Consider the following 27,751-nt stretch of genomic DNA (forward strand, 5'->3'; position numbering starts at 1 on the left):
GGTTACCAACAGTTGCCATCTCTGGTCACACCTATGTATGGCTTTGGTTAACCAGAGGTCAGTAGCAGCAACAGGAGATTTGCCCATCCAAGGTGTTCAAGCCTGTCTAAAATACATAGGGAAAATATACCCTCCCCTCCCCCAACTTTTTTTAACTATTTTGCTCGTTCATGCATATGTGATTGACAGCAAAAAATGCATCTAATGAAGTGAGAAACACATCTTAATTTAAAATGGTTACAGGTGACTTAATGGTGACCTAAAATGATTTAAGTGTACAAACTAATGCAGCATGAACTTTGGAAGTGCCTTTGAAATAACTGAAAATAGCCCAGAGTGATATTTAGCAAGACAGGCAGATTTTTTTTCAAATTACCACCTGCTTGCTATTAATTATTCAACTTGAAGCCTCTTTCAGAAAACATCTCTTAAAGAAATTCAGTCATAAATGGGCCGGATAATACATAGCAAAGAAAACAGATGGAGTAACTGGCTATGCTTGTTATTTTTTTTCTTGGCAGGCTTTGCTTCAGTGGTGGAGATTTCACTGGTCAGAATACCATCAGACAGCTAACTCAGGGAACTGATGGGAAGAATTAATTCACGTGTAAGAGATTTCTGAAATAAAGACAGCACCTATAATGGAATCTGGGCATTGGCCCGCTGCCAACTAGTATCATCTGCAGAAGATTCAGTTACAGCTGACCACTTGACCAACCCAAGGAAACCATACAAGTCTTCTCGATTAGCTGAAAGCTGTGTCCAGAGATAGATCCTTTGGGGGTACGGGATAAGTACATAGTAGGTGTTCTGGAACGGTTGGTAGCTTTTAGGAACTTCTTGTTTCTCTCCTATCTAGAAATACAATTAACTTTGCAATGATTATCAGTCTTCAGGGAAGTGGTGGAGTCACTGTCCCTGGGGGTGTTCAAGGAAAGGTTGGACCTGGTGCACAGGGACATGGTTTAGTGGGTGACATTGGTGGCAGGGGGATGGTTGGACCAGATGATCTTGAAGGTCTCTTCCAACCTTAATGAGTCTATGATTCACTGAGTAAACAGGAGCAGGATATGTTCTGTGCTTTCTTTAAGACAGTTTTTTTATCAGCCTTGGACAGGCTGGCTACTGTGGTAAGGAAAGATGTATGTTTCATCAAAGACAGGCAGCTGTTACAGCCACGTACTCAGTAAAAGATCTTATGGACTTATTTTTACAATAAATATTAAATACAAGCTTGGATGAACTTCTGCATAGTGATAAACTTGTAAATCACACAATATACATCAATTCTTAATATAAGCAGGGAATAAGAAGAGGGAGTTAATGCTTTCCATTATCCTTCTTATTTTTTCTTTCTTCAATCATAAGGAATCTCAAACTACCTTCTCTCTCAGTCATGGAGAAATAGCAGGACCAAGCACTTTCCCTATAGAAATTACCAAGTTTGCTCCTAGCCCTGACAATGGCTATACTACCTATAACAATGTCCTCTCCTCTCAGATGTCCCTGAATAAAAATTTTGTAATGCTCATTTTTCTGAAGACATGCAGAGGCTATAATTTTGCTGCAGTAGGTTGTCTGCCTTGAATGTGGCTTTCAAAGAGAATTTATCCTACTTGCCATAGCAGCTTGTAAAATGCAAGAGGATTGCTTTCATCCATTTCATGTTGATTCCTACAGCTGGGGACAATTAACAGTTGGCCCCAGAACTTACTAAACTTCCAATCCTTGTTGCAGCAGAAGACTCAGACAACTGGTTGACCTTTTTTTTTGCATGCATCAGACCTTGAACACATTATTTTGGGTTCACACAGTTTTCTTACCCTTTGACTGGATAAGCTCCTCCTTCTGCAGAACCATTCAACAAGACATGTATCACCCCAGAGCTGTGCTGTGCATACTGCAATACATAACAATTTTTTTTTCAGAACTCATCTTACTGATTTGTTATATGTCTTGGTATTGTCTTGCAAGCAAATGATGACTAAGGAGAGAATTTTACCACAGAGATTATCAGAATTGTGAAAATAATATCAAACTAGCACCCTAGCCTGCTCACTTCAGTAGAGAAGACAGGAACTAAGCAGCCAATGCATTAATTCAATGTATCTTCTCAAACTGTTTTTTTTTAAACCTATAAACAGCTTCTTTAGTATAAGAATAATGAATTTTGACACTCCTTGTTGGGCTTGATCTATGAATAAAGGGTTTCCTTCAAAGCTGTCAAATGTCACCTCAGACCTGTATTCCGTAGACATTTAGCATGCTTATTGTGCTTAGTGTATGCTTAATATACATTAAGACAGCTAACGCTGAATGTGAACACATTAGCTAGATAAGATGAAAGAGTCAGTTCCTCTTGCTAAATTATACTCAGCCTAGAAAAGCTTATTTGCACCAGAGGAAATAATCTAGCCCTACTATAACTTTAAATCTTTTTTGATCCAGCACTGTTTTCTTGAACTTCCCAGGACATGCTCACTAATGCACAAAGTGAGCATTAATGCACTATTTACAGTGATTGAAGCCATCCTCCAGAAAGAATCCACTGCATTGTTTTCACATTCTTCCATGGTAGGGCAAGATTCATAGTCCAGTCCTGTGGGAAGACACGTGATATGTACTGTTAAAGAGATGATAATGACCATAAAAAGTGACCTTAGAAAGCAATTACTAATAGTCCTGCATTACTCACTGAACATACACGATGGCCTGACATAACACAGGAAGCTGCCAACAGTATTTTTTCTAGCATTTTCCATCCTTTGCATTTTACACAAACTATGACTCAATAATTTGGTTAAAGTGACTAACTCCATACCTAGGATGCAATGAGCTCCACCAAAGGACCAAGGTTTATCTCCTGTGCAGCACTGCTTAGATTTCTCTGTGTTAAATATTCACACCAAATAGGCGAGAATGAGACAGTGAAGCTACCCTGATTTGTCATGGGGTAAAATTACCTCCTCCAAAACACAGCACTCAGTCTCCATTATGGTTATATGGAAAGACGTTTAATATAATATTAATTGTCTTACCAGCACTGTTGGTCTGCCCACACCAGATTAGAAAATCTACAACGAAGCCAAAGAGAGTATCACTCAGAGACATGTAGCGACGAGCTCCGCTGGTAAAGCTCTTGACTAGCAGCTGATTATTTTCCCAGAAGAGAGACTAAATAACAAAGAAAAACAAAATACAGAAGAAAGGAACCATCACTTGGGTTTGGAAACAATGAGATTACGGGGTGCTGAAAACACTTTAAAACACATTTTAGTATTTCTTTCAAAATCAAGCTAATAGTTATAAATGTTAGCTCTCTCTTTAAAGGAATGAAGTTTGTTTTTACGGTGGTGTAAGTTCTGATCATTAGAGGCTTGAGGGACATTCTCACCATGCTGAGATTGGAAATAGACCCATATTAAATATAATTAGGCTTAGCTTTGCCTTCCTTGGCAGACATTTAGGAAAATGAAGAAAAGGAGGAAACATTCATAATCCAGGTATATCTTAGAGAATTATCTCATACTACTATGCTAAATTATGATGTGAAAAAAATCAATGTCTAGCTGTTGTGTTTGCAAAATGAGCTCATGGTTGAAGTTATGTTGACAGGAGGGTTTGTTAGTTTAGCTTGTATCACTCAGAGATAAGGAATAATTGTGTGAGCAGAAAAACTGCCTTGCAATACAATCTTTTGGAGAAGGCTAAAGCACACATTTTGATGGGATATGATGGCACCGTATCTCAGTTCTGGTTATGCTAGTTTTAATACGTTCAACATGTCAAAGTTTAACATTCAGTGCCCTGAGACCTGGTGCGGGAGGAGTGGGAGGAGAAGGAAGCAGCCAGCAGAGCACCTAGCTTGAGGAAAAGTCGCTGTGCAAGTTCAGGGACTGCAACAGAGCTCCTGGCACGGCAGGAAAAACAGGGACCTTTGTAGCATGAGAAGGAAGTAAGGCACACAAATCCCAAGTTTGTATGCAATCCACTGCAAAAGGAGTGAGGATGAAGAAATGGTAACATGCATACAGAAGCCATGTGCACCAATGTAGAGCTGCTGGTACAGGAGAAGGAAGAGACGAAAAACATCCAGAAACCTTGGGGACAGCACTGACACAGGAGCAGGGTCTCCTGCACAAAGGCAGGGAGTTGTATAGTACAGAGGGTTACAAAGATTACTGCATAAGCTACTGCATAAAATAAACTAAGAGAAACACATCGAAAAGTGCCATCCAGCTTGAGCTTAGTTTGCAAACTATAGATGAGCCAAAATGATGAATCCTCATTCAGCCACAGAATGACTCGTGGTCCATTTTGAGCTACTGTGTGATGGAAGACCCGCTGGATGTCACAGAACTCTTAACTTAATGTTAATAACCATTACCTTGTTAGCTGGAATTGTGTGAAATGCCAGTTTGATAAATAATTCATAGTCCTTAGGTAGAATGTTGCAAGGATCCTTGTTAATAAAAGCTTTTCTGAAAGCTTCCCATAACTCTGAGCAATTCTTCTCACTGCAATCATTGAAACAAACAAATAGCAGAACCTTTTTTTTTTTTTTCAAAGCAGAGCAAGAAAGTCATTTGTTGCCAATCTCTTTCAGTCCCCAAATGAAAACCCTCACAAGGCTAAGATAGAAAATTCACAGCTCAGAAAGAGCCTATATCTCTTTTCTTTTCCCTATTTCTTACAGCAGCACCTGTACAAAGAGATTAGGAGGAAATGAAATGCAATGAAAATACTACGATTTACAGTGTGGGATCAGAATTATATGCAATTCATAAAAACTCTTATAAGGTATTCATAGTGAGGTGTGATATACAGCACAGTAGAAATGCAGCGTTCTTAGAAATTTTGGGGATTTGAAAAGCCATTTCAGTTAAAACACAGCTGAACATGCAAAGCTATTGGAATGTAAATTTACTCTTAAAATGTCAGATTCAAGGCAGGAGGAGATACCAATAAGTTTTGATGGCAGAATAATGGTTTTGATGAAGAAATGCCTTCAGTGTAAGCAGGCCCTTGGATTATGGAGCTGTAACTTGCTGAATGAGTACAGTGGCTGTATGGGACAAGTCCTGTCACTGTGTAGTAGCTGCAAGAATAGTGTTAGGATTCAACATTTAAACTGCTCATTGAGAGGCGGTCTGAAATGAGATGCTAGGCTGTGCACTCAGTTCTCTTCTGCCACTTCTGCCTTGGGGACAGTCAACCGCAGAAGGGCAGGACTGGTCACCGAGGGATGGAAGTGTCCTAAATCTCTGGATTTGCAAGGGCTCATCTGCGAAAGCTCTGAGCCTGCCTGGAAGAATTAAAAAGTAAAGTGCTACTTTCATCACTTTCCCACAGTGCCTTCCCCACTTACACTGTGACAATGTCTATGCTGGGAACACTCTGCAGAACAGAATAATGTATTTTATTTGCATAAAGCATTCCTTGTGTGAGTGGTTGTAATTACAAAGCTGTAGCTTGAACAGGTTATAGTAGTCCCTATAAGTAAACTAAACCTTGCAATTAGCATTTTGTGCATTGAATGTCATCCATACACAGCAGGGTTTCTGCTGGCACTTCTCCTCACGAGATTCTTTAAGCAGCTGTTTTGCGATGCTGCATGTCCCAGGTTATTTAAATCTAGAGGACCCCTAATGATGAGCTAAACAGCTCCCATGCAGGAAAGAAACTGCTGAACTTCTCACAGTAATCTCTGCTTATGCTTCTGACACCTAGTTAAAAAACAGCTTTCCAACACCTGTTTAAAAAACAACTTTTCTTAAGCAAATATGGGATCTTGATCTGAAAATATTCAGTGATGCAATATGACCCTTGATCAGCGGTTCCAATATTTAAATAGTCTTGATAACAAGACTTGCACCCGATTTCTAATTTCAAGTTCTTAAACTTTAGCTTCTGACAACTGTATATATTTATTTCTTGTTCTGCTAAAGAGCTGTTTACTGTAAGCAAACTCTTCTTCATGTTAGTACTTGTAAATTATCCTCAGCTGAAATCTTTGTTGACAGTTGAAACCAGCAGTAATTTTCTGGCTAATTCACTAGCATTTTTTTCTTCATGTCATCTCATCTCAGGTTTGAACAGCTTGTAAATCAAAAGGATTATTTCTTAGCTGGCAAAATACTTCTTAAACTACCGAATGGGAAAGGACTGTAGTTCAGGACAATTCCTTCCAATTTTAATAGACACTAGTAAGTTGCATCAGATTTATTTCATAGTAGTCAGTTATTTTCCCCAAAAAACTTTCTTTATATACTACCTGTTAAAAATTTGGAAGAAATGCATGATAGGAACAGTTGTGTTTGTGTAATACAGCATAGTCCTATTAAAAAAACTTCAAACATGATTTTCATTCAAATCCCTCACTTTTGTAAAATACCTCTTTTGCAATTTAGTATGTTCTGTTTTAATGTAAGGTTTTCCTTATGTTTATATAAACATTTTTATGTTTTAATGTTATTGTAGTGCAAAGACGTGTTTTGCCAGCTCCTTTTTTTGTCAGCAAAGTGTTTTTTTCTTTTCCTTTTTTTTTTTTTTTAAATTATTCTGTTTGATTATAAATTCAGAAGCAAAACCTATCCAGGTGGCTATGCCTCTGTAAAAGCTAGCCTGGGGGCAATTAAGAAACATACAGTGAGCAGAAAGGATAATAAATAATTAGAACATCTGGATTGCACCGGTGCTATATGAAATTTCAATTTTGTTTAGATTACAGTATTTGCTTATAGACCTAAGGGAAAGAGAGTAAAAACACATAACATGAAATTAATTGTGCAGCTGTTCTTTTTATAAAGCCAATCTGGACCTTAATTCAGGAAAGCAGTGCTAATGTCCTGCCTTGCTTTATGCTGTTCTGAGTAAGAATTTTGATGAATGTGTTCAGACTCCTCAACTTTACAATTATACCATGAAAATGTCACAGAAATTAGACCACAAAACTGTCATATATAAATACTTTCTTTACTACTGTGGTTACATTTTTAAAAGCTCCAAACAGTTCATGATAAAGTTAACATTTCCACAATAACCATCCTTTAAGTTGCTTATTTTAGAGTATTCTGCATTATTAGTTATGCCTTTCTTCTGATAAAAATGAAACGACATCTATTAACTGTAATGGGAACTTTACCTATCTAGAGTATACTGCAAGATAAGACTTCAGATGCGTAAACAACTGTTAACAGACTTAAGTTTTTGTAGTTTATATTATATTGTAGGTGTGTAAAACATATAGTTAAAGTTTACTGGCACCTTCCACTCTGACGTGTTTATATATTTGCCAAGCTTGAGTTGTTTAGATGAACTTTCAGTACTCTGTTATTTGCATTAGGATGATGGATTCTTTCATGCAGAAATTCAAGCAAAATGGTTCTGATAGGGTAAGATTATTAGGAGGAAACGTCATTTTGCCTTCATTAAAGATCATAAACCCGTTCTCATGACAAGTCCTACATCTTCCTGTTCTGCAGGAGGAACTGAAAATGGGAGGTGGGGGGAAGGTGGTGGCATTTGCTATTATTATGCAACATAATCTAACTTTATATAAGACTACCATTCAACACTGCAGAAACCCAGCCATCCCCCTTCTCCAAATACCTTCAAACTATCAGGAAAAAGTCTGGTGACAGAAAAAAGGACAGACCTCAGTGACACCGCCCTTAGACTTTTCCTTTTTATCAAAGCCAAAATGATGTAAAGAAGAATTAAAAAGTGGTCATTTTAGCAAAGTGTGTTACCTCCAGTTCTGTGCAGTTGACAAAGATGGTGAAAACTATGACTATTGACAAGACGATGAACAGATAATGACACTTCACCAGTTGATTTCTACTTGATTTCTCAAGTGGATAAACTAGTTTCTTTCAGTAGCACAGGATAGCTATAAAGTGAGGTCCTTTCCCTCTTACTTGACCTGACCTACAACACATGCAAAGTGAAGCTGGTCTTCCCAGGAGTGTTGCCAGATTTGGTGCTTTAGAAGTAACATCCCCACAGTTTCTGTGCAGCACTCTCCTGACAGAACACTGTATTACTAGGGTAAAAATGTGCAACATGAAGTTGAAGCATTAAAAATCTTGCCTTATTTACACTGCTTGTTATTACATCATCCATCAAAGTTCAATTTTTGTTTCTAGAAAGCTACATGAATGTTGGCTTCAATACTTTCATGGCTAGGAATGAAACATCAGACTTTTGATTACTGATTATTTCATACAGAACGTAAAAACTAATCCAGAAACATGCAAAAACTTACCCAACAGTAGGATTCACAATTCTGATATAGTCATAACACCTTCCAATGAAAATGCTTTCCAAGTTTTGTGTCGTACCTTCACCTTTCCATTTCCTTCCTCCCACTTCTGAAAAGCTGTTCATAAACAGAATAGAGACTAGTAAGAGAGACAAAAAAAGGCTCTTCATCGTGAATTCTTGACAACACGAGTTCTTAAAAAAATAAATAAAAAAAAATAAAAAGGAGAGTTAAATGATACAAGTTCAATGGAAACCAGGAGGCTTAACATTTAATGTCTTCAATCGTGGCTGTAGTTCTCTACACAAATGACAAAGTTGGGCAGAAATCTGAACCTTGTCAGAGAATGTAATCGTACTGTTTCCTGCAATGAATGTAGCAACGGGATACATCACTTCCTTATATCTAAATGTTCTCTACTTCAGAAAAAAAACAACTTTTAAGGTTATGATGTTGCCACCTGGTGGTAACTGGGGAGAATTAAATTATATTTCAGTATTCAGGATACATTTATCACATTTAGTATTTACAAATTAAGTATTTACAGTGCCTTAGGTTTGCTTTATTGCCATGCTTCAGCTTCCTAAAACACCACAAGTGCTTGCAATTTCATTTATTTCTAAGAAAGGTCTACACTTTTTGCATGGATTTCCGTAAAGGCGGAAAATAAATGTTGAAATACATATCAAGAACAAAGAAATTGAAATACATAGATGCTGATCTCGTAAGAACCCAAATTCCAATGTTAACTTGTGTCACACGTATGGGTAACATTAGTCAGCTCTTTTTCTCCTTCTGCCCAGGGTACTTACAGCAATTTTTTTTAATGTGATAATAGTTGTTTTCGAGGCTTCCTTGTGAACAAAAATGTCTTGCAGGAACAAATATGACAGCCAGGAAGGATTAAGACACTTCCTGTGCCCTGAAGAAATATCTTCAACTTCCGTTTACTTTTATTCTGCCTCCCATTTCTTCTTGCACAAGTACTGTGTTAGAACATCAAGTGGTATAAATGAAAGCACTTTTCATTGTAAATATCCTGTGGTATACAGTGCTGTAAATACAGCCAAATACTTTTCCCTCTCTTTAGAACAATTATTAATTTTTTTTAACTTGAGAGTATTTTTTGTACAGACTCACGTTTCTGAAAAACATCCCCGTTCTTTTTCTGTTGAGCAGTCTCCATGCCTCAGTGAATACACACACCTTTATTATTTCTGTATTTATTTATATAGTGCTATAGATATATGCTAGTTATATGTTGATGCACCAGTTCTCACTTAACGCATATTGCTGAAGGCAAAATCTTTCTAATCGTTGAGTAAATTGCTGATGATGGATTTCTCCTGCAAATGTGATAGAAAGATAACAAGTTCACTTGTTCTCTGCAGCAGGTTCTTTAGGAAAGCAAGACGTGCCCAGAAATAGATGTGCAATGTTGGGCTTGGTATGGTGGAGACACACCAAATGCTGTACTTTACTCCGGTTACTGCTTCAGTGCTTTTCCTCCCTATTTCCCTTCATAACCTCTCTGAAACACGGCCATACTGATGGGGCATGCTAGTCACATGGTTTAAAGTCTACTGTTTTGGATTCAGGATTAGAGAGAACAACCATCCATGGAAGTCAAGGAAAGTTTTTTTTTTTTTTTTTTTTTTTTTTTTTTTTTAACCATTGACTTCACTGCAGACAAGTTTTGCCCAATAATTTCAGAAGAGATACCAGAGGCATCACTGATGGGAACTTCTACATAGAAACAAGTAGAAATTTTCACTAATTTTTCATCAAGACTAAAATTTCTGTTTAGAAACACACAGGTTAACTTGAAAAGATAGATACAGAGTTTTAGAATGGCTCTTCTGCAAGGACACACCAGGTTAGGGCTCAACAACTTCCCAAAGAAAATGTAGGGGCTGCTCGGTGGTGTTCTGCAAAAAGGACATGAACTGTCATAACGTGCCGGAGGGAATGGAAGCGGGTTCAGTAATTGCTGGGATCCCCACCTCATCCCTGTCAAGCTTCCTTTCTTCACTGGCCACTTGGAGAAATACAACATCGAGCCAGATGGACTTCTGATGTGACTCAGCACAGCCATTTCTAATTTGTTAGCTTTGATTTAAATACTTCATGTGATGGCTGATCTAACACACCTCCAGGGAAATTTTTCCCACAGTTAGATAGCCTTAAGAGTCATACCTTAGCTCTGGCCTGAACTTGTTTACCTTTAGCTTCCAGTCACTGGATCTCATGATGTCTTTTTCTGTTATGTTAATGAAGAATCTAACCTCAGAAATCTTCTCTCCATGTAAAGTCTTGTAGAAAATGACCAAGTCTCCCCTTAAGGTAGTCCATGAAAAATACAAATTTTTAATCTTGCCTCCCACGCTCTGGCAGATCACACTGGATGCAGATCACTGTCCCCTGCTCTCTGTCCCTCTCTCCTAGAAGAGAAGTCTGCCCATGAACCGGAGTCAGCAAAATTTACAGCACATCTGCCTTGGAGATAGTCTAGTTCACAAACCAAATATTAACTCAAACTACCATGAAATTCAGCAAATATTTATGTTCTGAATCCCTGGAAGATGAGGAATAGACACGTTCTCTCTTGTTATTTCTGCCACATGGGAGTGGTAGCTTCCAGCAGAAGGGAGGCAAACGGGGGAGCGTTAATCCCCTACTATTACTCAGGCATTAACTCCTGGCAGAATAACCCCAATTCTGTGTGATTTCCTGTTTTAGGCTTTGAAATATGACCTTGAAACTGCCCATATTGCAAGCTCCTCTAAGCAACAGAGTTCACCAGCCTCTGTTTCTTGAGGGTTTGCATCTTTGGTTCATAAATTCTACCTACAGCAGTAACCCAAGTCTCCCCGCTTCCTCGTGTGCTGTGACACCCTTTGCAAGAAACACATGCACTGCCTCCAAAACCAGAGTTGTGTTTACTAGCCGAGAAGGAAATGCAACCATCTGCTGGCTGGCCAGCTGTACAATACCTCTGTTTTGCCTTGCTTTCTTTCTCTTGTGTAACTGCTATTTTTTTTTTCCCCAGAGTTGCACAAATTTAATCTTCCAAGATTTGTGCACCGTTGTCAAATATGACTAAGTAGGTCAACATGCTCAAAAGTTCTTGGAAGCGGAAAGGATGAATGGAAAAGGAAACACCCAGTGCTGCAATTGCTTAAGCATCATTTCCGTAGATAAAGAGATAAAAGGATTATGTGTGCTGTGTGATCTAGATAATCCTCAACACGTGATCTCTCCTCATTATCTATTAATTTTACCAAGGATTTCACATTTTATTCCCGAGCATTAGTACAGTGAGGAGTACTGGGCTAAGACGTATGTGTGCCTTTGCTCAAAGTATTTCAATTTGTTTACAAGTAGTTGCTTAGATTTTTAACCTGGCCAGCTTTTAGTCTATCAAACATACGCCACTGACTTTGCATGGAGGAGTTTTCAGCCAGGAAGTTGTGCTGCATGCACTGTACGGTTGAAAATGCAATTTGGGGACGTTGGTTACGTACTGGCAGGTCGTTCGGCAGTTACGAACGCCTTTTGCCAGATTAATTTGTAATCTCAATTCTGCTGAGCATTCCTGCTTCTTTTGTTTCGATAGGAGTGGGTGAGCACCCAAGGGCGGCGTTCCTGCTCCTTTTGTCTCAGACACGAAGCAAGGAGAAGCAAGGACAGCATGGAGGGCTGGGAGCCGCCACCACTGCTGCCAGGGGCTGGGAGAAGATCCCCACAGCAGCCCGGTGGGGGACACGTCCACCTACCCCCCAAACCCCGGTTCCTTTGCAGACACTCCTCCCTTTCCTCACATACGGACATATGGTCACCCACTCCATTTTGGGGGGGAAGAGAGGGGGGGCATTTTTATTCATCGCATGTCAACACAGTGAAATTTCTACTGCTCCCCAGCTTAACACAGTGTTTAGAAGGCGCAGTGCCGCCAGCACAGACACCCTGAGGGTGAGGGACAGCCGTGCTTGGGACCCCCTCCTCAGTTCCCCCCCCCTTCTGGGGCCTGGCTGTGCTCCCCGCCTCACACCACCGCGCCACCACCACTGCGCACGCGCGCCGCCCACCCCGAGCAGCGGCGGCGGCGGCGGGGCGGTGGCGGCGGTCACGTGGCACCGGGCCGCTCCCGCCTTCCCCCCCCCCCTCCCCGCGCATGCGCGTTGCGGGGGGTGTCGCCGCCGCCGCCGTTAGCGCCGCCGGTGCCGGCGGGGCTCTATGGGGAGAACATGGCTCCCTTCCCCGAGGAGGTGGACGTCTTCTCGGCGCCGCACTGGCGGATGAAGCAGCTCGTCGGGCTCTACTGCGACAAGGTAACGGCGGCGGGCGGGCGGGGCCGGCCTCTGCCCCGCTCCCCGGAGGGGTTTTGGAGAGTGCGCAGCTGTCAGCGCGCCCCCTCCCCTCAGCGCCCCCGGCCCCGGGACCCCCCTCCCCTCCCCTCCCCGCCCCGTCACGGGGGGGGCGTGCGCGCCCTCGGCGGCTCCGGGTGCCCCGGGGAGGGCCGGGGGGTGTTGGTGGAGGTTTGGGGTGGAAAGAGTTTTACCCCGGATTTGTCGCTTTTTATGCGCTTCGTGCTCAGTAGCGCAGGCTGGGGGGTTCCTGTAGGGCGAAGCTGGCTGCTGTGAGGAGCTGGGGGTGTTCGGTCTGGGGAGGAGGAGGCTGAGGGGAGACCTTACTGCTCCCTGCAGCTACCTGAAGGGAAGGTGTGGGGAGCTGGGGGTCGGCCCTTCTCTCAGGTACCCGGTGATAGGACCAGAGGGAATGGCCTCAAGTTGCGCCAGGGGAGGTTCAGGTTGGAAATGAGGAGACATTTCTTCTCAGAAAGAGCAGTCAGGCACTGGGACGGGTTGCCCAGGGAGGTGGTGGAGTCACTGTCCCTGGGGGTGTTCAAGGAGAGGTGGGACGTGGTGCTTAGGGACATGGTTTAGTGGGTGACGTTGGTGGTAGGGGGATGGTTGGACCAGGTGATCTAGAAGGTCTTTTCCAACCCTAACAATTCTATGAAGGGCTCCAGGCAAATACTTCAGAGCCAGCACCCCGAGAAAAGAAGTAGTGCCTCCCATCTGTGAGCGTAAGTGGCTGTTTGCACACTCAGGTGGGCTAGCAGGCGCTTAAAAAGGAGGCAGGAGTTAGAGGAGGGGCAGTGCAGCAGCTTCCAGCTGCAGGCAGGACAGGGGAGTCCTCCTTTCCCTTCCCCGTGCCCCCCTGTCCTGCCCCGGGGCTCGGCAGGCCCCGCTGCGGGCCTGTTCCGGTCGCTAACTCTGAGTGTTTGTGGTCAGGGTTGTTTTGTTGGTTTTAATCTGTGGCTGCACAGAAGTTTGTGATATCTTAACAGAGGGGACTTCACACGAAGCGACCACATGGGACTTCTCTCCCCTTGCCCCCTGCTGCAGTATTGAGCATGGCGTTCGCAGTTGCTGAACAGGGTTTGCTTGAAGCACCAGAGACTGTAGTCATTCGCTGATACTTCTGGATTTCTGATCCCTAGAGAGGCATGGCTGTTACTTTGAACCTCCCACAAAGTTTTGATCAAATTTACTGTGACTTGCTGAAAGTAAAACTACCTGGGCAGGAATTTTTGCTTTCTTAAATATTGGCAAATTTGATTAAAACTACCCAGCCTGCAATGAACATAATCTCTCATCTTCCTAATTTTTTTTTTTAATGCACAGGAGTCTGCTTGTTTACTTCTTCTTTTGAAGAAGTGTAGCCGTGCGGATTTATGTGTCTATGTATATTTTTGAAGTGTTCGATCTTGCATCCTTTAACCCCGTTTCAGAGCTTGAAGGCTGTGCCTGTGACCCATGTATTTGAGTAACGCTAGCTTTGCATCAGAAAAAAATCTGTGATCTGTTTGACTTCCCTCGTGTGATTGAGATGATGTAATTAGATGAGACATTAGTTCTGCTTACATGTCAATTACAATCTGTAAAGCCATGCGCTGCGTACATTTAGTTTGCCCTTGAGTGGTCTTTAATTTTGTGAATTATATATTACCTGCCCTTCCTCATGTGCCCTGTGTGGTGTTACATAGTTGCTGTCAGGTTAGTTCCTCAGTGTAGTAAATGCCCCCAAATGTTAGTGAGGGTGAGATGGGTGCTTCTGTGCTTTTCAGGGCATCAGCTGTAAGGTTATTGACAGCTGGAGTAAGCAGGTACTTAAATACTAGGTGAGGACTGAGAGCTGTAGCTTATTTTGTTCTTCCAGAACTTGGTGTGAGGCAGGACAGGGAATCAGACATGTTAGAAGTTTGATGTGTCTCTAAAAGTTATCCTTGTCTCTTAACTGTTGCTAGCAATGATTTCTTCCTGCTTTTGCTGCATTCTTAAATAGCATTTCAGCTGCATTGAACACAGCGCCCGGGACTTGCGTAGTAAGAATAACCAAAATTCTGTTTTGTAAGGAAACCCACAAAGCTCTCGCGTCTGTCACGTGGTCTGGTAAGTCCTCGGGGAAGTACGCCCCTACAGGGAGAGGAGCGCTAGGGTAACAGTCCCTACAGCGAAAATGGTTTTCATAACGCCTGACATCATCTTTGCTACAAATAGAGCTGGTAGTGTTTGCCTATCTCTAGTCAACTGCTCTTCGTTGTCAGGAAGGTATTTACAAATCGTACCCACGTCCCCCGTCTGAGTTACCTGCTTTCTGGACTAAGCAAACCGAGGCACCCAACCATACGTGGGGCTCACGCCGGCTGCACCTCAGTGTACTTGTTGCTTTTGTCAGCTCTCCTCGCTGCTCCCCGCGACACTGCAAGCTATCTGGCTGCTGCTGAGGCTGTGCCTCCCTTGCTCCCGTCGGCGCTTAGTGACTCACAAAGGCTCTAAGCTGGCAGAAAACATTTTTTCTTTTTTTTTTTTTTTAAGCGGGGTAATTTTTCTGCTGATGTTGTGTTGCCAGTAAGAGCTTGTCAGATGAGCACTGAAGCCAACGCAAGGCAGAGGGTGGGACCGTGGCAGCCAGCAGCTAGATTGGCTTGAGCTACTGGGAAACCTCAGCCTAATTACGTCTACTTTTGCCTGAAATCTGTTGTGCAAAACGAGTCGCTGCTGGTGTTGAGGAGAGCTGATGCACGTTGGATATGGTGCTCTGCAGTCTTTTTTAATAGCCACATACTCGCTTTGGGCTTCCCTGTGCCTATCTGAGGACTCTCAGATCCATGGCAGTTTGTAGTTATCCCCATCAGCGTGGTGGTGTCCAGCAGAGACCATTTCTGTGGCTGCATGATGACCTTGGGGATGCACCGCTTGCAGATCGTGTTTTTAGTAGCTTTCCACCTTTCCATGCTGTGGCCAAAAGTATCTTGTCTGTCACGAGGCAGCAGAGATCGCTGCCGATTATGTGTTAAAAATCCCATTCTGCTTTAGCTGTAAACATCGGTAGCTGTTTTCAGAGCTCTGCTGCCAGGTGCTTGAGCTGCCGTGTGGTTTCCTGTACGCTGTGTTAGTTTGCTGAAACACTGTAAAGCAAAACAAGATGAGAAAAATAGAGAAATCATGGCCTGTAACGCGTAACGTATCATCTTCCTCCTAAGAAGATTGGTTATCATACCAAAAGGAAATGAGATTCCTTTTTGAACAAGAATCTGGTTGTTACTTCAAGTTCTGGGCTACTGAAATAGCGACTGGTCTAGATGCACACCTGGAATACAATTTTGGCTGAGCCTACCCCAGAAGAGACACCTGGTATCGCTGGATGGGATTCCAAACTGTTGTCTCGTGGTGGTTTTGCAGCTGAAGAATGTGTTTTCTAAGCAGAGGGTTATGTTCAGGCTTTCCTGAGATGAACCTGAGAAATTGCCCAGCAAACTCAGGCTGTATTAGCAAAAGGAAGCGTAGTCATGGCCTGAATGCTGTAATGCTGTGTCGCTGATGGGTAACTTGCTCTGAAATCTTTCTCACTGCCTCACAAAATTAGCGCGAGATTCAATACGGTGAGCAAATGGATGTGACAGCTAGCTGCTTCGGGAAGGGTTAATTACTGCTTGTCTGGCCCCTTGATGAGCAGCGAGTTCACCCAAGCGAAAGGCAGTTCGGTGAAACTGGCTCGCTAAGAGGTCAGACGAGCTCCAGAGCCAGGTTGGCGGTGTGGGAGGAGGGAACAGGGCTAGCCCTTGCAGGAGTAAACATCTGCTCCAGCGGCTCCGCTGCGTTGTGCAACCGTTGGGTGTTGGAGCAAACACGTCTAGGGTTTTTCCTAGGCTTGCCTGACTTCGGTCTTCTGTGATCTCCCCTTTCTGCAGAAAATCTCAGCCGTTACTTCTAATGGTTCAGTAATTACTTTGGCTAGTTCTTCAGGAAAATTTGGGTCAATTTTGTCGTGTTCTGCTGACTGGAATACATTGAACTTGCATAAAGATTTAACTAGTCTTTTTGTTTTCTAGCCTACGTTTCTGACCGTTTCTTAAGACAATATTTATATTTACAGCAACTAACTTTTAACTTCCTTATGAAGACTAAAGCTGAGATGACAATTTTTGTGTTGTCATCTTTCTGCCTTTCCTGTTAAATCGTATATTTAAGTGTATAGATAGTATATATTTTTTTTTTAATCTGTCTATATTGACGTTTTTGCTGTTTTCTTTTTTTGGTGTGTCCTCTGTTACTTGTGAATGAGTCCTCCTTATTTATATTGTAAATCCTATTCTGTTACCAGCGGTGTTACGTTCTTGGTTGGTTTTGTAGGATTCTTTTCTAAATGTCCACATAGCTAAAAATTCCTCTCTCCATTTCCTAATAATTGTCCCTTTTGATAACTCAAGTTTCTTTCACCTTTATGTCTGTTTCAGTAGCTTTCTGCTGTGCTTCAGTCATTTCTCTACTTTGCAAGTTTGGGGCTCTGCTGAAGGGAACAAACAGTTTTTAAATGTTAGATTTGTGATGTTCTTACAGTAAGAATATTACAGATCAACCATTTGGGGAGAGAAAAACACTCCTGGATTAAGTTGAATTGATGTTGTAAAGCATTGATCAGGGAATTAGGTGACCACACAAGACTGCGCTTTTTATGGCAGCAGGGGACTGAAACATTAAACAATTACCATTTTGACTTTCCGTTTCAAAGCCAGAAGTATTTTCTGCCCGATATCCCTAAGAACAGAATGACTGTTCCATGAAGATAAGTCTGTTTCTAATAAAATAATAAAATAATTAGTAAAGCTTTCGTTTTTTTCTGAAACCCTGAAAAGGGATTTGGGTACATTGAAGAAGCGGTGAGAAATGAATGGCAATTAGTGTGTGTTGATTTAGATATTCGTAATATTTAGTTATTACCAATTAACATTGTGATGCATTGGGAACCTGCTTTCATTCTTACCTAGATTTAGAATAAGTAAATGGCTAATTAGGATGGTCAGGGTTAATAGGTTGCAAATGGTCAGCTAGCTGGGCCTTGCAGGCAGGTGGAAGGGAATTAAGCCTCCATGTTGGTGTCCAGAGTTGTGTGAAAAATTTGCTGTCCGTGCCTTGAACTATTTTATCAGACTCCCCCAGCCCTCTTTCCATCTTGTCTGTTAGATGCTGAATAGTTCGGTAACTTCTTGCTGTGCCTACTGGGAAATAACAGCCTCGTTCTAATTCTTCATGCAGAAGAACATTTTGAAGATGAATCTGAAAATGACAATATGTTTTAAGTAACTGCTTTTAAAGCAAATGCATTTTAAGTAAAGTGCCAAAGGAGATTTAAATGAGGGACATCTGTGTTTGGAGTTTGAGTCTTTTCAGACCTGCATAATTTTACTCCTATTTTAGATCCTGCTGCTTCATCAAGCTCTTCTATCTCTATTATTCCTCTAGTGAAAAGTTTTTTTTTCTTACTTCTTGGATGCTTCTCCCCTTTATCTATCTCTTTCGCTATCATAAGCTATCCCCAGATGTTTTCTTATGCCAGACACAGCAGCAGGTTTTTTCCCTGGGTAATTGCTCAGCACCTATTTTTGCCCTCAAATTGTAAAAGAAAGTTTTCTGTTCACCCTTCGTGTGTAGCTCTGATCTTTTGTCCTTTGTTCCAGCCTGCTGTGGAGAGCAGTAACAACTCACCTCTGCCCTTCTCTGTTTTAAGCAACAACAATTTATTCCTTTTCTATTCTGTGGCATCAAAAAAAAAAACAACCAACAAAACAAAAAAACACCTAACCAAAAAAAAAAAAAAAACGCAGAAAACCCCAAACTGATGCCTTAAAAAAGCTAGGAAATGTAATTAGCATGTACTGGCGTTCATACAGGTGGCATGCACTTACCTGAGGGTATGCTTTATAATTTCTGAAATAGTTGATTAAATATAATGTAAGCTGTAATTCTTCAGAGAGTGGTGGCTCTCCTTGTTTTTGCAGTGCATGCCTAAAGTGAATTTTTTTTTTCAGTGCCAATGTTCGATTGTGTTAGGGAATTGCAGTGAGGCTGGTGCAGAGAAGCAAAGGTATTTTTGCTGTGCCTGTGGTTTGAGTTACTGCAGCGAGGGCATGGAGGGGGGAGCCGTGAGGCTAGCTTTGTTTCACCCTTGGGACTTCAGGTGCTTCCAGACAGACGGACAAAAGGCCATGGCTTAGGAGGAATCTACCGGTGAGAGAATACAAAAAAAGAAAAATCTTGTAAGGAATATTAAAAGTGCATGAGAAATGCTGCTACACAACTGAATAACATCACTGCAAGTGTTCATTCTACTTTCATATGAGGCCCATGTGTTTCATATCTTCACTAGACTTTTCTTTGGTGTTTCTTTGGGTTCATCTCTGCAACCATGATGAACACCTGGATCTCTTCATGCCTGGTAGAGTTCTTCTTGCGGAAACCGCGTGGTGGAGAAGGCTCGGACAATCTTAGCTCTGCTTTCCTGGCCGTGTGCTCTGCTTGAGTCCCTGAGGAGGTCTGACACTCGTAGCAGCTGCCTCATTGAAAATTCTGGTGCAGTGCTGCGCAGTTACTGAGGTCTTTGTGAAAAGTCCTTCATGAGCCCAAAACTTTCTTATAGGTATTCAGTGGCAGAAATTGATTGCGTTTGTAGCATGAGAGAGAGATGGAAGACCTCAATAAAAATGAAAATATTTCAGTTTATTTTTTAGGTCCACTATTCTGTCATGCTTGGCATTTATCAGCTTGACCACAGTCTTTCAAAATACAGAGTACGAGACTTTACCTGCACCGTTGCTGGTGCTCTTGGAGGGGAAAATTACCCTTAAAAATACCCTTAATCTTTGTGTCAATGCAGTGGGTCCCCCAAACGCTATTTCAAGATTTTGTTTTGTTTCAGCCACAAAACTATTGATGAGATTGTATAGAGGACAGGATTACCCAGAAAACAAGTTAGGAGCTTTTGAAAGTTTTAAATTTCTTCATGAGTCCCTCCATGGGCTGGGCAGGTCCTGTCCTGCCTTACTAATTACTCTTAATTTGGGTAGACCCACAGCTGAGAAAGCACCCAGAGTTTAAAAAAACAACAACAAAACCTGTATGAGTCTTCTGATTTAAGGCTTTATACATCTGAAAAGCTGGATTGTGAAGTAGCTGAACTCCTTGTGGTCTCAGACAGACGTTGATGTACCTGGATGTCACTGCAGGCTGTCGCTCAGCCTAGTGCCCTGACCAGGTGAGAGAGGAACCTGCTGCAGAGGCACCGTGTGCTTCTTCGTGCATCAGTAAAGTGATCTGGTTCGTCCTGCAGCTGCGTAATTGCTGGAGCACATTCCAGGGAAAGGGTAGGAAGGAAGGTGCAGCTGGAAGCAGGGGCAGGGCTGCTGCTTCTGGGTGTTTCTTTCTCCATCCCACTCCGTAATTTACGGTGGATGAAGTATAACCTGAAAGCACGTGCTCTTGGTATTGATACAGGCACACCTTGTTCTGGTCTTTGACCCTTCATTTTCTTCCTCATAAAACAGAGATAATGTCTCCGCAGAGTCCAAGTTTCTGTCCTCTCAGTTTTAGTGCTATTGCCTATGTGAAATGGTAATACCTAAAAATGCGTGAGTGAAAACTTGTGGCTGACTGGTAATGCTGTGTTGCTTTCCTCTCTGGTCCCCCCAGTACTTTTCTGTTTTAAAAATGTCAGCTTTTAAATCAGTGGTCTGCCTGCTGAACAATGAAAAATATTTTAGTATGTTTAGTGAGTTTTTAAATCTGATTTAACGAGTGGTAGAAATGTGGTCTGCTTTGATCATCAGGAATATTTACAATTTCGGTATTTCAACTCCAGTGCCAATCAGCTGCTTGTATAAGTCTTAAGCACAGTGATTATACATGGAAATAAAAATATACGGTAATGAGCTATCGAAAATGTTACTTGTGGTGATGCATGAGAAAGGAAAAAAAAAAAAAACAAACAAAAACAAACAAACAAAAAAAACTTTAAGTTATTTTCTTGTTGTTGTTCCTGACTGAATTCTTAGGGTTAAAGGTTGTTGAGGAGTTCTGGGTACTGATGGGGAAAGCCTTTGTATGAAATAGTGTTTGGTGAACTTTTTGCTTTATTCTTAGTAATTCTACCTTAAAGGTGTAAAACCTTTGGGCAGAGTGGAAAGGCAATTTGCCCTTTCCTGTTCTTTCTTCAGGTTTTTTATTTTCCAGCCTGTAGTTGGGAATATAGCAAGATACTCATAACCTGAAAAGTTTGCACAGAATATAGGCTTTGCTTATTGTGGTGCTAGTCTGGTAAGAGCAGCATACTTCTTACTTGTTCCTGTTTGCTGCTTTCCTCCTTACCTGTTGATTGTGTGCTTGGATATTTTTAAGGAAGAAGCAAACCTCTGCTTATTCAACATATTTTTGGCACAGACACTAGGAAATAACTGTTTGAGCTAACTCACAGTAAACTCACTTGCCAGAAATGTGAATTTCCTTCTTATAGGAAGACATCTTTGTGATCTTTATTGGTAAATATGTAGAATGCTTGCAGGAGGAAACTAAATATGGTGTTTTGTTCAATGTTACTGTGCAATTGGAGTGGTTTTATTGGAGTGGCTTATTTATTCACACGAGATGACAGCTTACAGTAAGGGAGGGTGTTTGTTTGCTGTGTCTCTGTACGTTTGTCCTGAGTATGTTAGTGGCTCTGTGGGACAGGGAGTCGGGCCCTCACCTAAAATGGGTGCCTGAGGTACAAGGATCTCTACCATGTGTAGCGATTCTTTGAGTAATTCGAGGTTTAAAAAATTAGGTCCATTTAAGTGATTGCGTAATTCAACATTACTGTCTTTTCCTGCAAAGGGAGGATGGAGTTGCCTGGTCTTGAGTCGATGGCAGAAAACTTTACGTTCTACTTTGTCATAATCTTAATACACATCTTTTTTAGCATCGCTGGAAAGCCTGCGTTTCTGATTTTTTTTATTTGTCATCATTTTAAGTATCTTATATTGTAAAGGTGTAAGTTGACAATTTAGGTACAAAGAGCTTTAGAAGAGAACAGCGCTCTTACGTTAGTGTGTCTGTCTCCTTGCTGTGCTGTGATTTGGAACAGATTTGGGCTGTTTTGCAACCTCCTGCTTCCCCTCACTGCTGGCACTGCAGCTGCCCTTGAATTACTGATGCATTTTCCACAGTATTCATGAAACAGAGGTGATAACTTGACAGATCTCTTTTTAGGAGCTTGAAATTAAAAATCAAGTTTGCATTCAGTTTTTACAGCTGCTGGCCGCTTGTGCACTTAGATCAGAGGTCCCTGAGCTGTACCAGAGGTGGCAGTAACTGGCACTGCACCTTGGCCCGGTGCTCCGGCTGGTGGCTGTCTCCTGGGGCTCCAGGACAAGGCCTCAGGAGGCACAGGGAATTTCTCTTTGGTGTTTGTGATGCTGCTCCTGAGCTAGCTTGTATTGCAAACCCCTTACCAGACGTGCTGTTGGCTCAGTCTAAGACTTGCAAACGTGGACTTGTTTAAACGTGGTGTCTTCAGAAGGACAGCAAGCTCCCAGATACCCCTAATACCTGCAGCAGTGCTAATCAGTTTAGTGGTGCAAGTCAGCTCAGGGATCTCACACGTACTGTGCTTCGTATCTTTAACCAGTCGGCAAATATAATACAGTCCATGTCCTCCACCCTGCCACTCTTAGGATTGTCTACCTGAGCCTGGGGAGGCAGTTTCCTTCTTGCACTGCACAACTTCTGTGCTAGTTTTCCCTTGCCTAGAGCTGGCGAAAAGCGGGCCTTGGGGAGGAGCAGCTGCCCTCTGCTAACGCTCTTGGTGCTCGTCCTAAGACTTCATCAGGCCTGGTAATGAAATTGCAGATCTGACCGAGTGACTTTGTTGCTAGGCTACCTGGCCTCTGAAAAGCCAGCTTTCTTCAGCTTCAGCTGACCTTTTTAATGTACCAGTTGCTGATTCAAGTACAGTCATTAAGCTTTCGACATCCTCTCCATAGTTCTTAATCTCTTGGCTATCTGCTGGAAGCCCCAGTAGCAGAGAGGAGCAGAGTATGCGGGTATTTCACGTTCCAGTGGCTTCTCTAACAAGGCACTTACGATAGGAACTCTTAAATTGAATGCACAATTGGATTCCTCGCTTGTTCCAAGTTTGCTGATGACGGTAAATAGGTACAACAGAAGTATTTGTGTTGAAAACGTTTGAGTCAGGAGTAAGAGAAAATACTATTCTGTATCAGAACCAAATCTGTGTTTTTTTTTTTTCCTGTACCCACCAGCAAAATACATTTCTCTCTAACCCTCCTGCTGCACACTTCATCAGTCTTGTCCCAGTTTTTATGTCAGTCAAACAGCTAAGCTTTTGGGAACGAGTAAGATTAGTGGGGAAGAGGGTGCTTGGGACTGACTGCAGGTGTTGCGCATCCTTAACGGGGGCTGAGTGAACACTTTTGAGACAGTCCTTGGTGAAGAGAGATGCTAGATCAGAAAGCAAGCTGCACCATCGCCGAAGTCGGAGTGGCAAATGGCTGAAGGTGAGGAGTGTATCCAGACACAGCATCACGAACGAAGAGAAGTCGATCCTGACCTGTCGGTAGCTGGTCTGAAAGATACTGAAAAAAATTTAATTTTACCCTATTTCTGCTCTCAGCTGAGGCTAAGTCAGTGTGTTTCCCTAATGGCAGTCGCTTTGCTCGTGTGCAAGTAGAGCATGCCATGACTGCCAGGGAATTGTGTAAGCCCCTGGCGCGTGTCCAGCTTTCCCTGCCACCGCTGTGGCTGCCCGGAGGTGACGCTGCGCTGTCAGGACGGGTCAGTGCCTTCGTTCAGTCCGTTTTTTAAGTGATTGGCATTTTGGGAGTCGCAGCTCATGGTTAGCATTGAGCTATGCAGGTAGTAAATGAAAGTATGTGTCTGTTTCCCATTTCCAACAAAAAACGTAGTTTGGGGATTTTTTTTGGTGACCAAAACACTTCTGAAGTATTTCAGTGGCTTGTTTTCTGAATTTAATTAAAATATTTTTACTTGTAGAATGCTTGTTCTTGTGTACCGCTGTGGGCTGCGGTTCTTGAAGCCACACACAATAAGACATAAGAATGGAAAAATACCATTTTTTTTTTAACATTCACCAAAGGAAAACACAGTTTGAAAATGCTGTTTATGATGACCGTGTCTGCATGTATGTATGTAAAAATGGGTTACCAGGTAACTTAGGTCTTTGTGCTATCTTGATCTGTCAGCTCTCAGTCCATGGGAAACCTTTTCAAACAGTTTACGCAGTTTGTGTACGCTGGCTAAAACTCAGTCCTCCTTGTGGGCCGTACGTAAGGTGAGCTCCAGGGCTGCTGATAACAGCTTTATCAGCGAGCACCTGCACACAGACCTCGGGAAGTGGCTGGACCTTTTGGTTAGCTGCCAGGCTGGGGAGGTTGCCTTGATTTCTACCCGGAAATCTTCCTACATCTGTGTATTTCAGGGTTTCCCAAGGTTGGTTTATGTTCCTTCGATACAGCTCTGACTTTACTGGCTTCTAAAACTAATGCTATAATAACATCGCTCTTTCGAGGAAAATCTTTCTTTTTTAAAAGTTACCCTGCTACTTAACTGCTGTCTTCAGCTCTCTGCATCCATGTGGAATGAGAGGGTTGCCTTCAGCATTTGCCTGGTTAAATGTAATCTCCTTTTCGGCAATTAGAAACTCTTCTCAAAGTGTACATTATTGCATACATTAGGCCTTGTGAAACTTCTGCAGTTATCTTGTAATTAGTTCCTTGAAATGTTTCTGAAGTTTATAGCTTCATTTTTTTTCAGAGCCTGTAGTGGGAAGTACAGTTACGTAGCTGCTGTTGGAAATCAAAGAATTGCGCATTGAAATCCCTTAGTTTACTTAACCTTATTCACAAAGCACAACATGGTAGTAAAACTGTTTGGGTAGCTTACTTTGGGAGTTAAGGATTGACCATGGATGGTTTACTGTTTTAATGAACTGTAGGAGGAAACCTATATGTGAAACAGCCGTGCATGATGAGTTTTTGAAAGTTTTTTTTAAAAACAAGTTCGAGGGTTTTGCATGAAACTTTTGTCAGTTCTTGTTAAAAAAATAAAAATCAAATGGCAAGTCAGCCATAAAGGTTAAAATAGTTATAAATTCTCTAAATAATTCTAAAAGTCATATTAATATGTGGGTGTTAGAAATCTTTGCTAATCTATCCTATTCAAGTGCCAATATTAATTCTGCCTGTGTCTGGAAGAAGTAGTCTTGAATTATATTCTGTTGCAACAATTAGCTAAATTATGGGGAAGTTTTTGTTAAAAAAAAAAAAAAAAAAAGGTGTGTTCCTATGTATGTACTTGAATATGTGATCTTAATCTCCTGTGCTTGAAGATTGGAAGCTTCAAGAACATTAATTACCCTAATTCTTGATATCTTTGAAGTGAGTTGCTTGAACTGAACACTCAAATCTCATTTTTGCCAGTTTTCTTTATAACAGAAGGTTTTCAGCTTTTATGTTGAAAGTAGTGGGAGCAATGAATAACAGGATGTAATACCTGTTCTAATGGTTTAACTTGACCTTGGTGTGTTCTTCTTCGTCGATTTTTATGAGCTTTTCTTTCTCTTAGCTGTCCAAGACCAACTTCTCCAACAACAATGACTTCCGGGCTCTTCTGCAGTCCCTCTATGCCACGTTCAAGGAATTCAAAATGCATGAGCAGATTGAAAATGAGTGTATCATTGGCTTACTTCAGCAACGGAGCCGGACAGTGTACAACGTGCACTCGGACAACAAACTCTCTGAGATGCTTAGCCTGTTTGAGAAAGGGTTAAAGAATGTAAAGGTAAGCAGACTCTAAAAGGATTTGTCCTAAGGAAAATGTGCTGTGATTGCATGTTAGCTTGTCTCAACCTTTATTAATTTTCTCCACAAATAAATTAGGACGAAATGAAACACTTCTTATTTCTTGATACAGTAGTGAAAATTTTCAACTTGCTAACTTAGATTCTTTTGCCATTCACTGCAGTTACTATACCTCTAGTAAAAACTCTTTTCAGGGATCTATTTTGTGACATAGAGAAGTCCATCACTGCATAACTGGAGATATTTTGGAGATGACAATGTGAGAGTTTCAAATATGACTGCTCTGCTAATTGGTGCAACAGTGACTAGAAACTCTAGTTTTTATTATCTTGTTGGGAAAGCCCGAGTATTTTTTCTGGGGGGCACATAGAACTGTATTATTGTCACAAGTGGAGATCATTACAGGATCTAGGCAAAAAAAAAAAAGTGCATTGTCTTATTCTATTAGCAAGTAGTGCACTCCTTCCAGTAATCTGTTGCTCGGTAATGCTGCTGGAGTTCCAGTCCTTGAGTAACTCCACATGTTCCTTCTCCAGCTGGCTTTTTCATGTTGGATTCTGCTGGAGAGGAATTCATCTTGATTATGCTGTGTCATTTCTCTGGGGTACACAGTTCAACTCCCCCTTCCTTAGCTCTAAGAGTGGTAGTCTCCATTAATAATTTGACATTTAGAAACGTATAGATGTTCTGTATTTTCAGTAAGAAAAATAGTAAAATGTAATCAATCAACAGCATATTTGATATCTAGAGTGGTTTTTGAACTGGAATCTTGCACATAATTTTTTCCTGTGAATATCAAACCTTAAAATTTGTTTTGTTTCCGTTAATGAATTGGAACGTGAAGGAATGTGAAGGAGAGAGAAAGTGAACATTTAGATTTGTGTTATAGCCTCTATAATAGGGTGTTAGTGTTATTCTGTTGCTTATATTGACTTCTTATATGGAAAAAAAGACTTTTTCTAACTTCCTTTAGATATGTTAATTGTTTAACTTCTTTTTTTGTGATTAGTTTGATTTAAACTGATAGCTTAGGGTTTTCCTATAATAGGGTTTCTTAATGTTGTAGAAGCTTGAAAAGAAAAACTTACAACATTTACTGTAAGAACTATGAGGAACTTCTGTATGTTGCAATTATGGGACAGGCTAAAGAACCAACTTATTGCTGGCACAAAGAACTAGCTAATAAATTGATAGATGAGTTTGGAGGAAATTTAATATTAAAGTCACGTCACTATTTTGAAGTTCTTTCCACTTCAAAAGTAAATACATATATTTTATATAGAAAACACATAGGACTATAATTTGTGATTATAATTTTGAAACTTAATTGTAGAGTAACTAATGTAAAATATATGCAGTTAGAAGATGAAATGGAATTACTATATCCTGGAAGGATTCTTGGGCAAAATATGCAAATATTTAGATTAGTCTATAACTACTTTGAACTTTGGGTTAGACTGTAGACTGGTAGGCTTCAGGTCTTTGCTCTAAAGTAAAAATGTGATTAGACAAGCTAACTCATATCTGATAACAAAATAAACTGGAATCTGGCAGGAAGGTAATACTTTGTTCTGTCTAGAAGCAGGTCAATACAGACTGTCAGCTTGTCAAGAAACTTAAAGTTAACACATTCTTACTACTAAATACAGCAAACAGCATCACAGAGCATACTGCATACATGCTCTTTATGTTGAAACACCGGTTTATCTAATAGTTCAACCCCTGAACGGGTGGACAGGATTAGATAACAGTTAAATCTTTTCTTTCTTTTCAGAATGAATATGAACAGCTAAACTATGCGAAACAGCTGAAGGAGAGATTGGAAGCCTTTACCAGGGATTTCCTTCCTCATATGAAAGAGGAAGAGGAGGTAGGTAGTTCTCCTCAAATACTACGCTGATCTTCCTTGTGGTTTGAAATGACTGTGCAGAGACAAAGGACTTAACAGATTGATTTTTTTTTTTTTTCCCCACAATTCTGTTTTAATTATTATGCTGATTTGCATTCAGGACTGTGGTGTCATTGTTCTGTTCTGTAAATGGTATGTGACACGTCCTAGAACAGTGAATATATTGAAAATTTATGGTGAAATCGTGGCCCTTTTGAAAGTTGGTAACAAGTCCACTGGGGCTGGAATTTGTTTACAGCAGGTATAGCTGCTTAACAGGAAGTTACTTGACACATGGTATGCTATTGCCTCCTTTTGACTGGTGGTGGTGGATTAAAATACTGCTGAAAAGTTGAAATGATTAACATTATATAATTAGAGG

General features: G+C 41.3%; 2 protein-coding genes across 5 annotated transcripts in view; one reads left to right on the plus strand and one right to left on the minus strand.

Moving 5' to 3' along the window:
• Window positions 1-8,668, minus strand: part of BST1 (bone marrow stromal cell antigen 1) — a 55,691-nt gene extending 47,023 nt beyond the window's left edge. Inside the window, exons 1-5 of one of the 3 annotated variants that reach the window (XM_083834747.1) lie at window positions 8,267-8,668; window positions 4,388-4,517; window positions 3,039-3,174; window positions 2,517-2,599; window positions 1,824-1,900 (exon numbers count right to left, since the gene is read on the minus strand). In XM_083834747.1, the coding sequence (XP_083690873.1) occupies window positions 1,824-1,900; window positions 2,517-2,599; window positions 3,039-3,174; window positions 4,388-4,517; window positions 8,267-8,433 (593 nt within the window). In that variant the 5' untranslated portion in view covers window positions 8,434-8,668. The remainder of the gene's footprint in view (window positions 1-1,823; window positions 1,901-2,516; window positions 2,600-3,038; window positions 3,175-4,387; window positions 4,518-8,266) is intronic. The other 2 variants (XM_083834748.1, XM_083834749.1) reach the window with 2 other exon arrangements.
• Window positions 8,669-12,366: 3,698 nt separating this feature from the next.
• The window catches only part of FBXL5 (F-box and leucine rich repeat protein 5), a 35,695-nt gene continuing 20,310 nt past the window's right edge, over window positions 12,367-27,751 (plus strand). For both annotated transcript variants that reach the window (XM_083834746.1, XM_083834745.1), the window contains exons 1-3: window positions 12,367-12,594; window positions 25,246-25,461; window positions 27,256-27,351. In XM_083834746.1, the coding sequence (XP_083690872.1) occupies window positions 12,511-12,594; window positions 25,246-25,461; window positions 27,256-27,351 (396 nt within the window). In that variant the 5' untranslated portion in view covers window positions 12,367-12,510. The remainder of the gene's footprint in view (window positions 12,595-25,245; window positions 25,462-27,255; window positions 27,352-27,751) is intronic.

Source organism: Anser anser (genome assembly GCF_964211835.1).
Source record: "Anser anser genome assembly, chromosome: 4".
NCBI lineage: Eukaryota > Metazoa > Chordata > Aves > Anseriformes > Anatidae > Anser > Anser anser.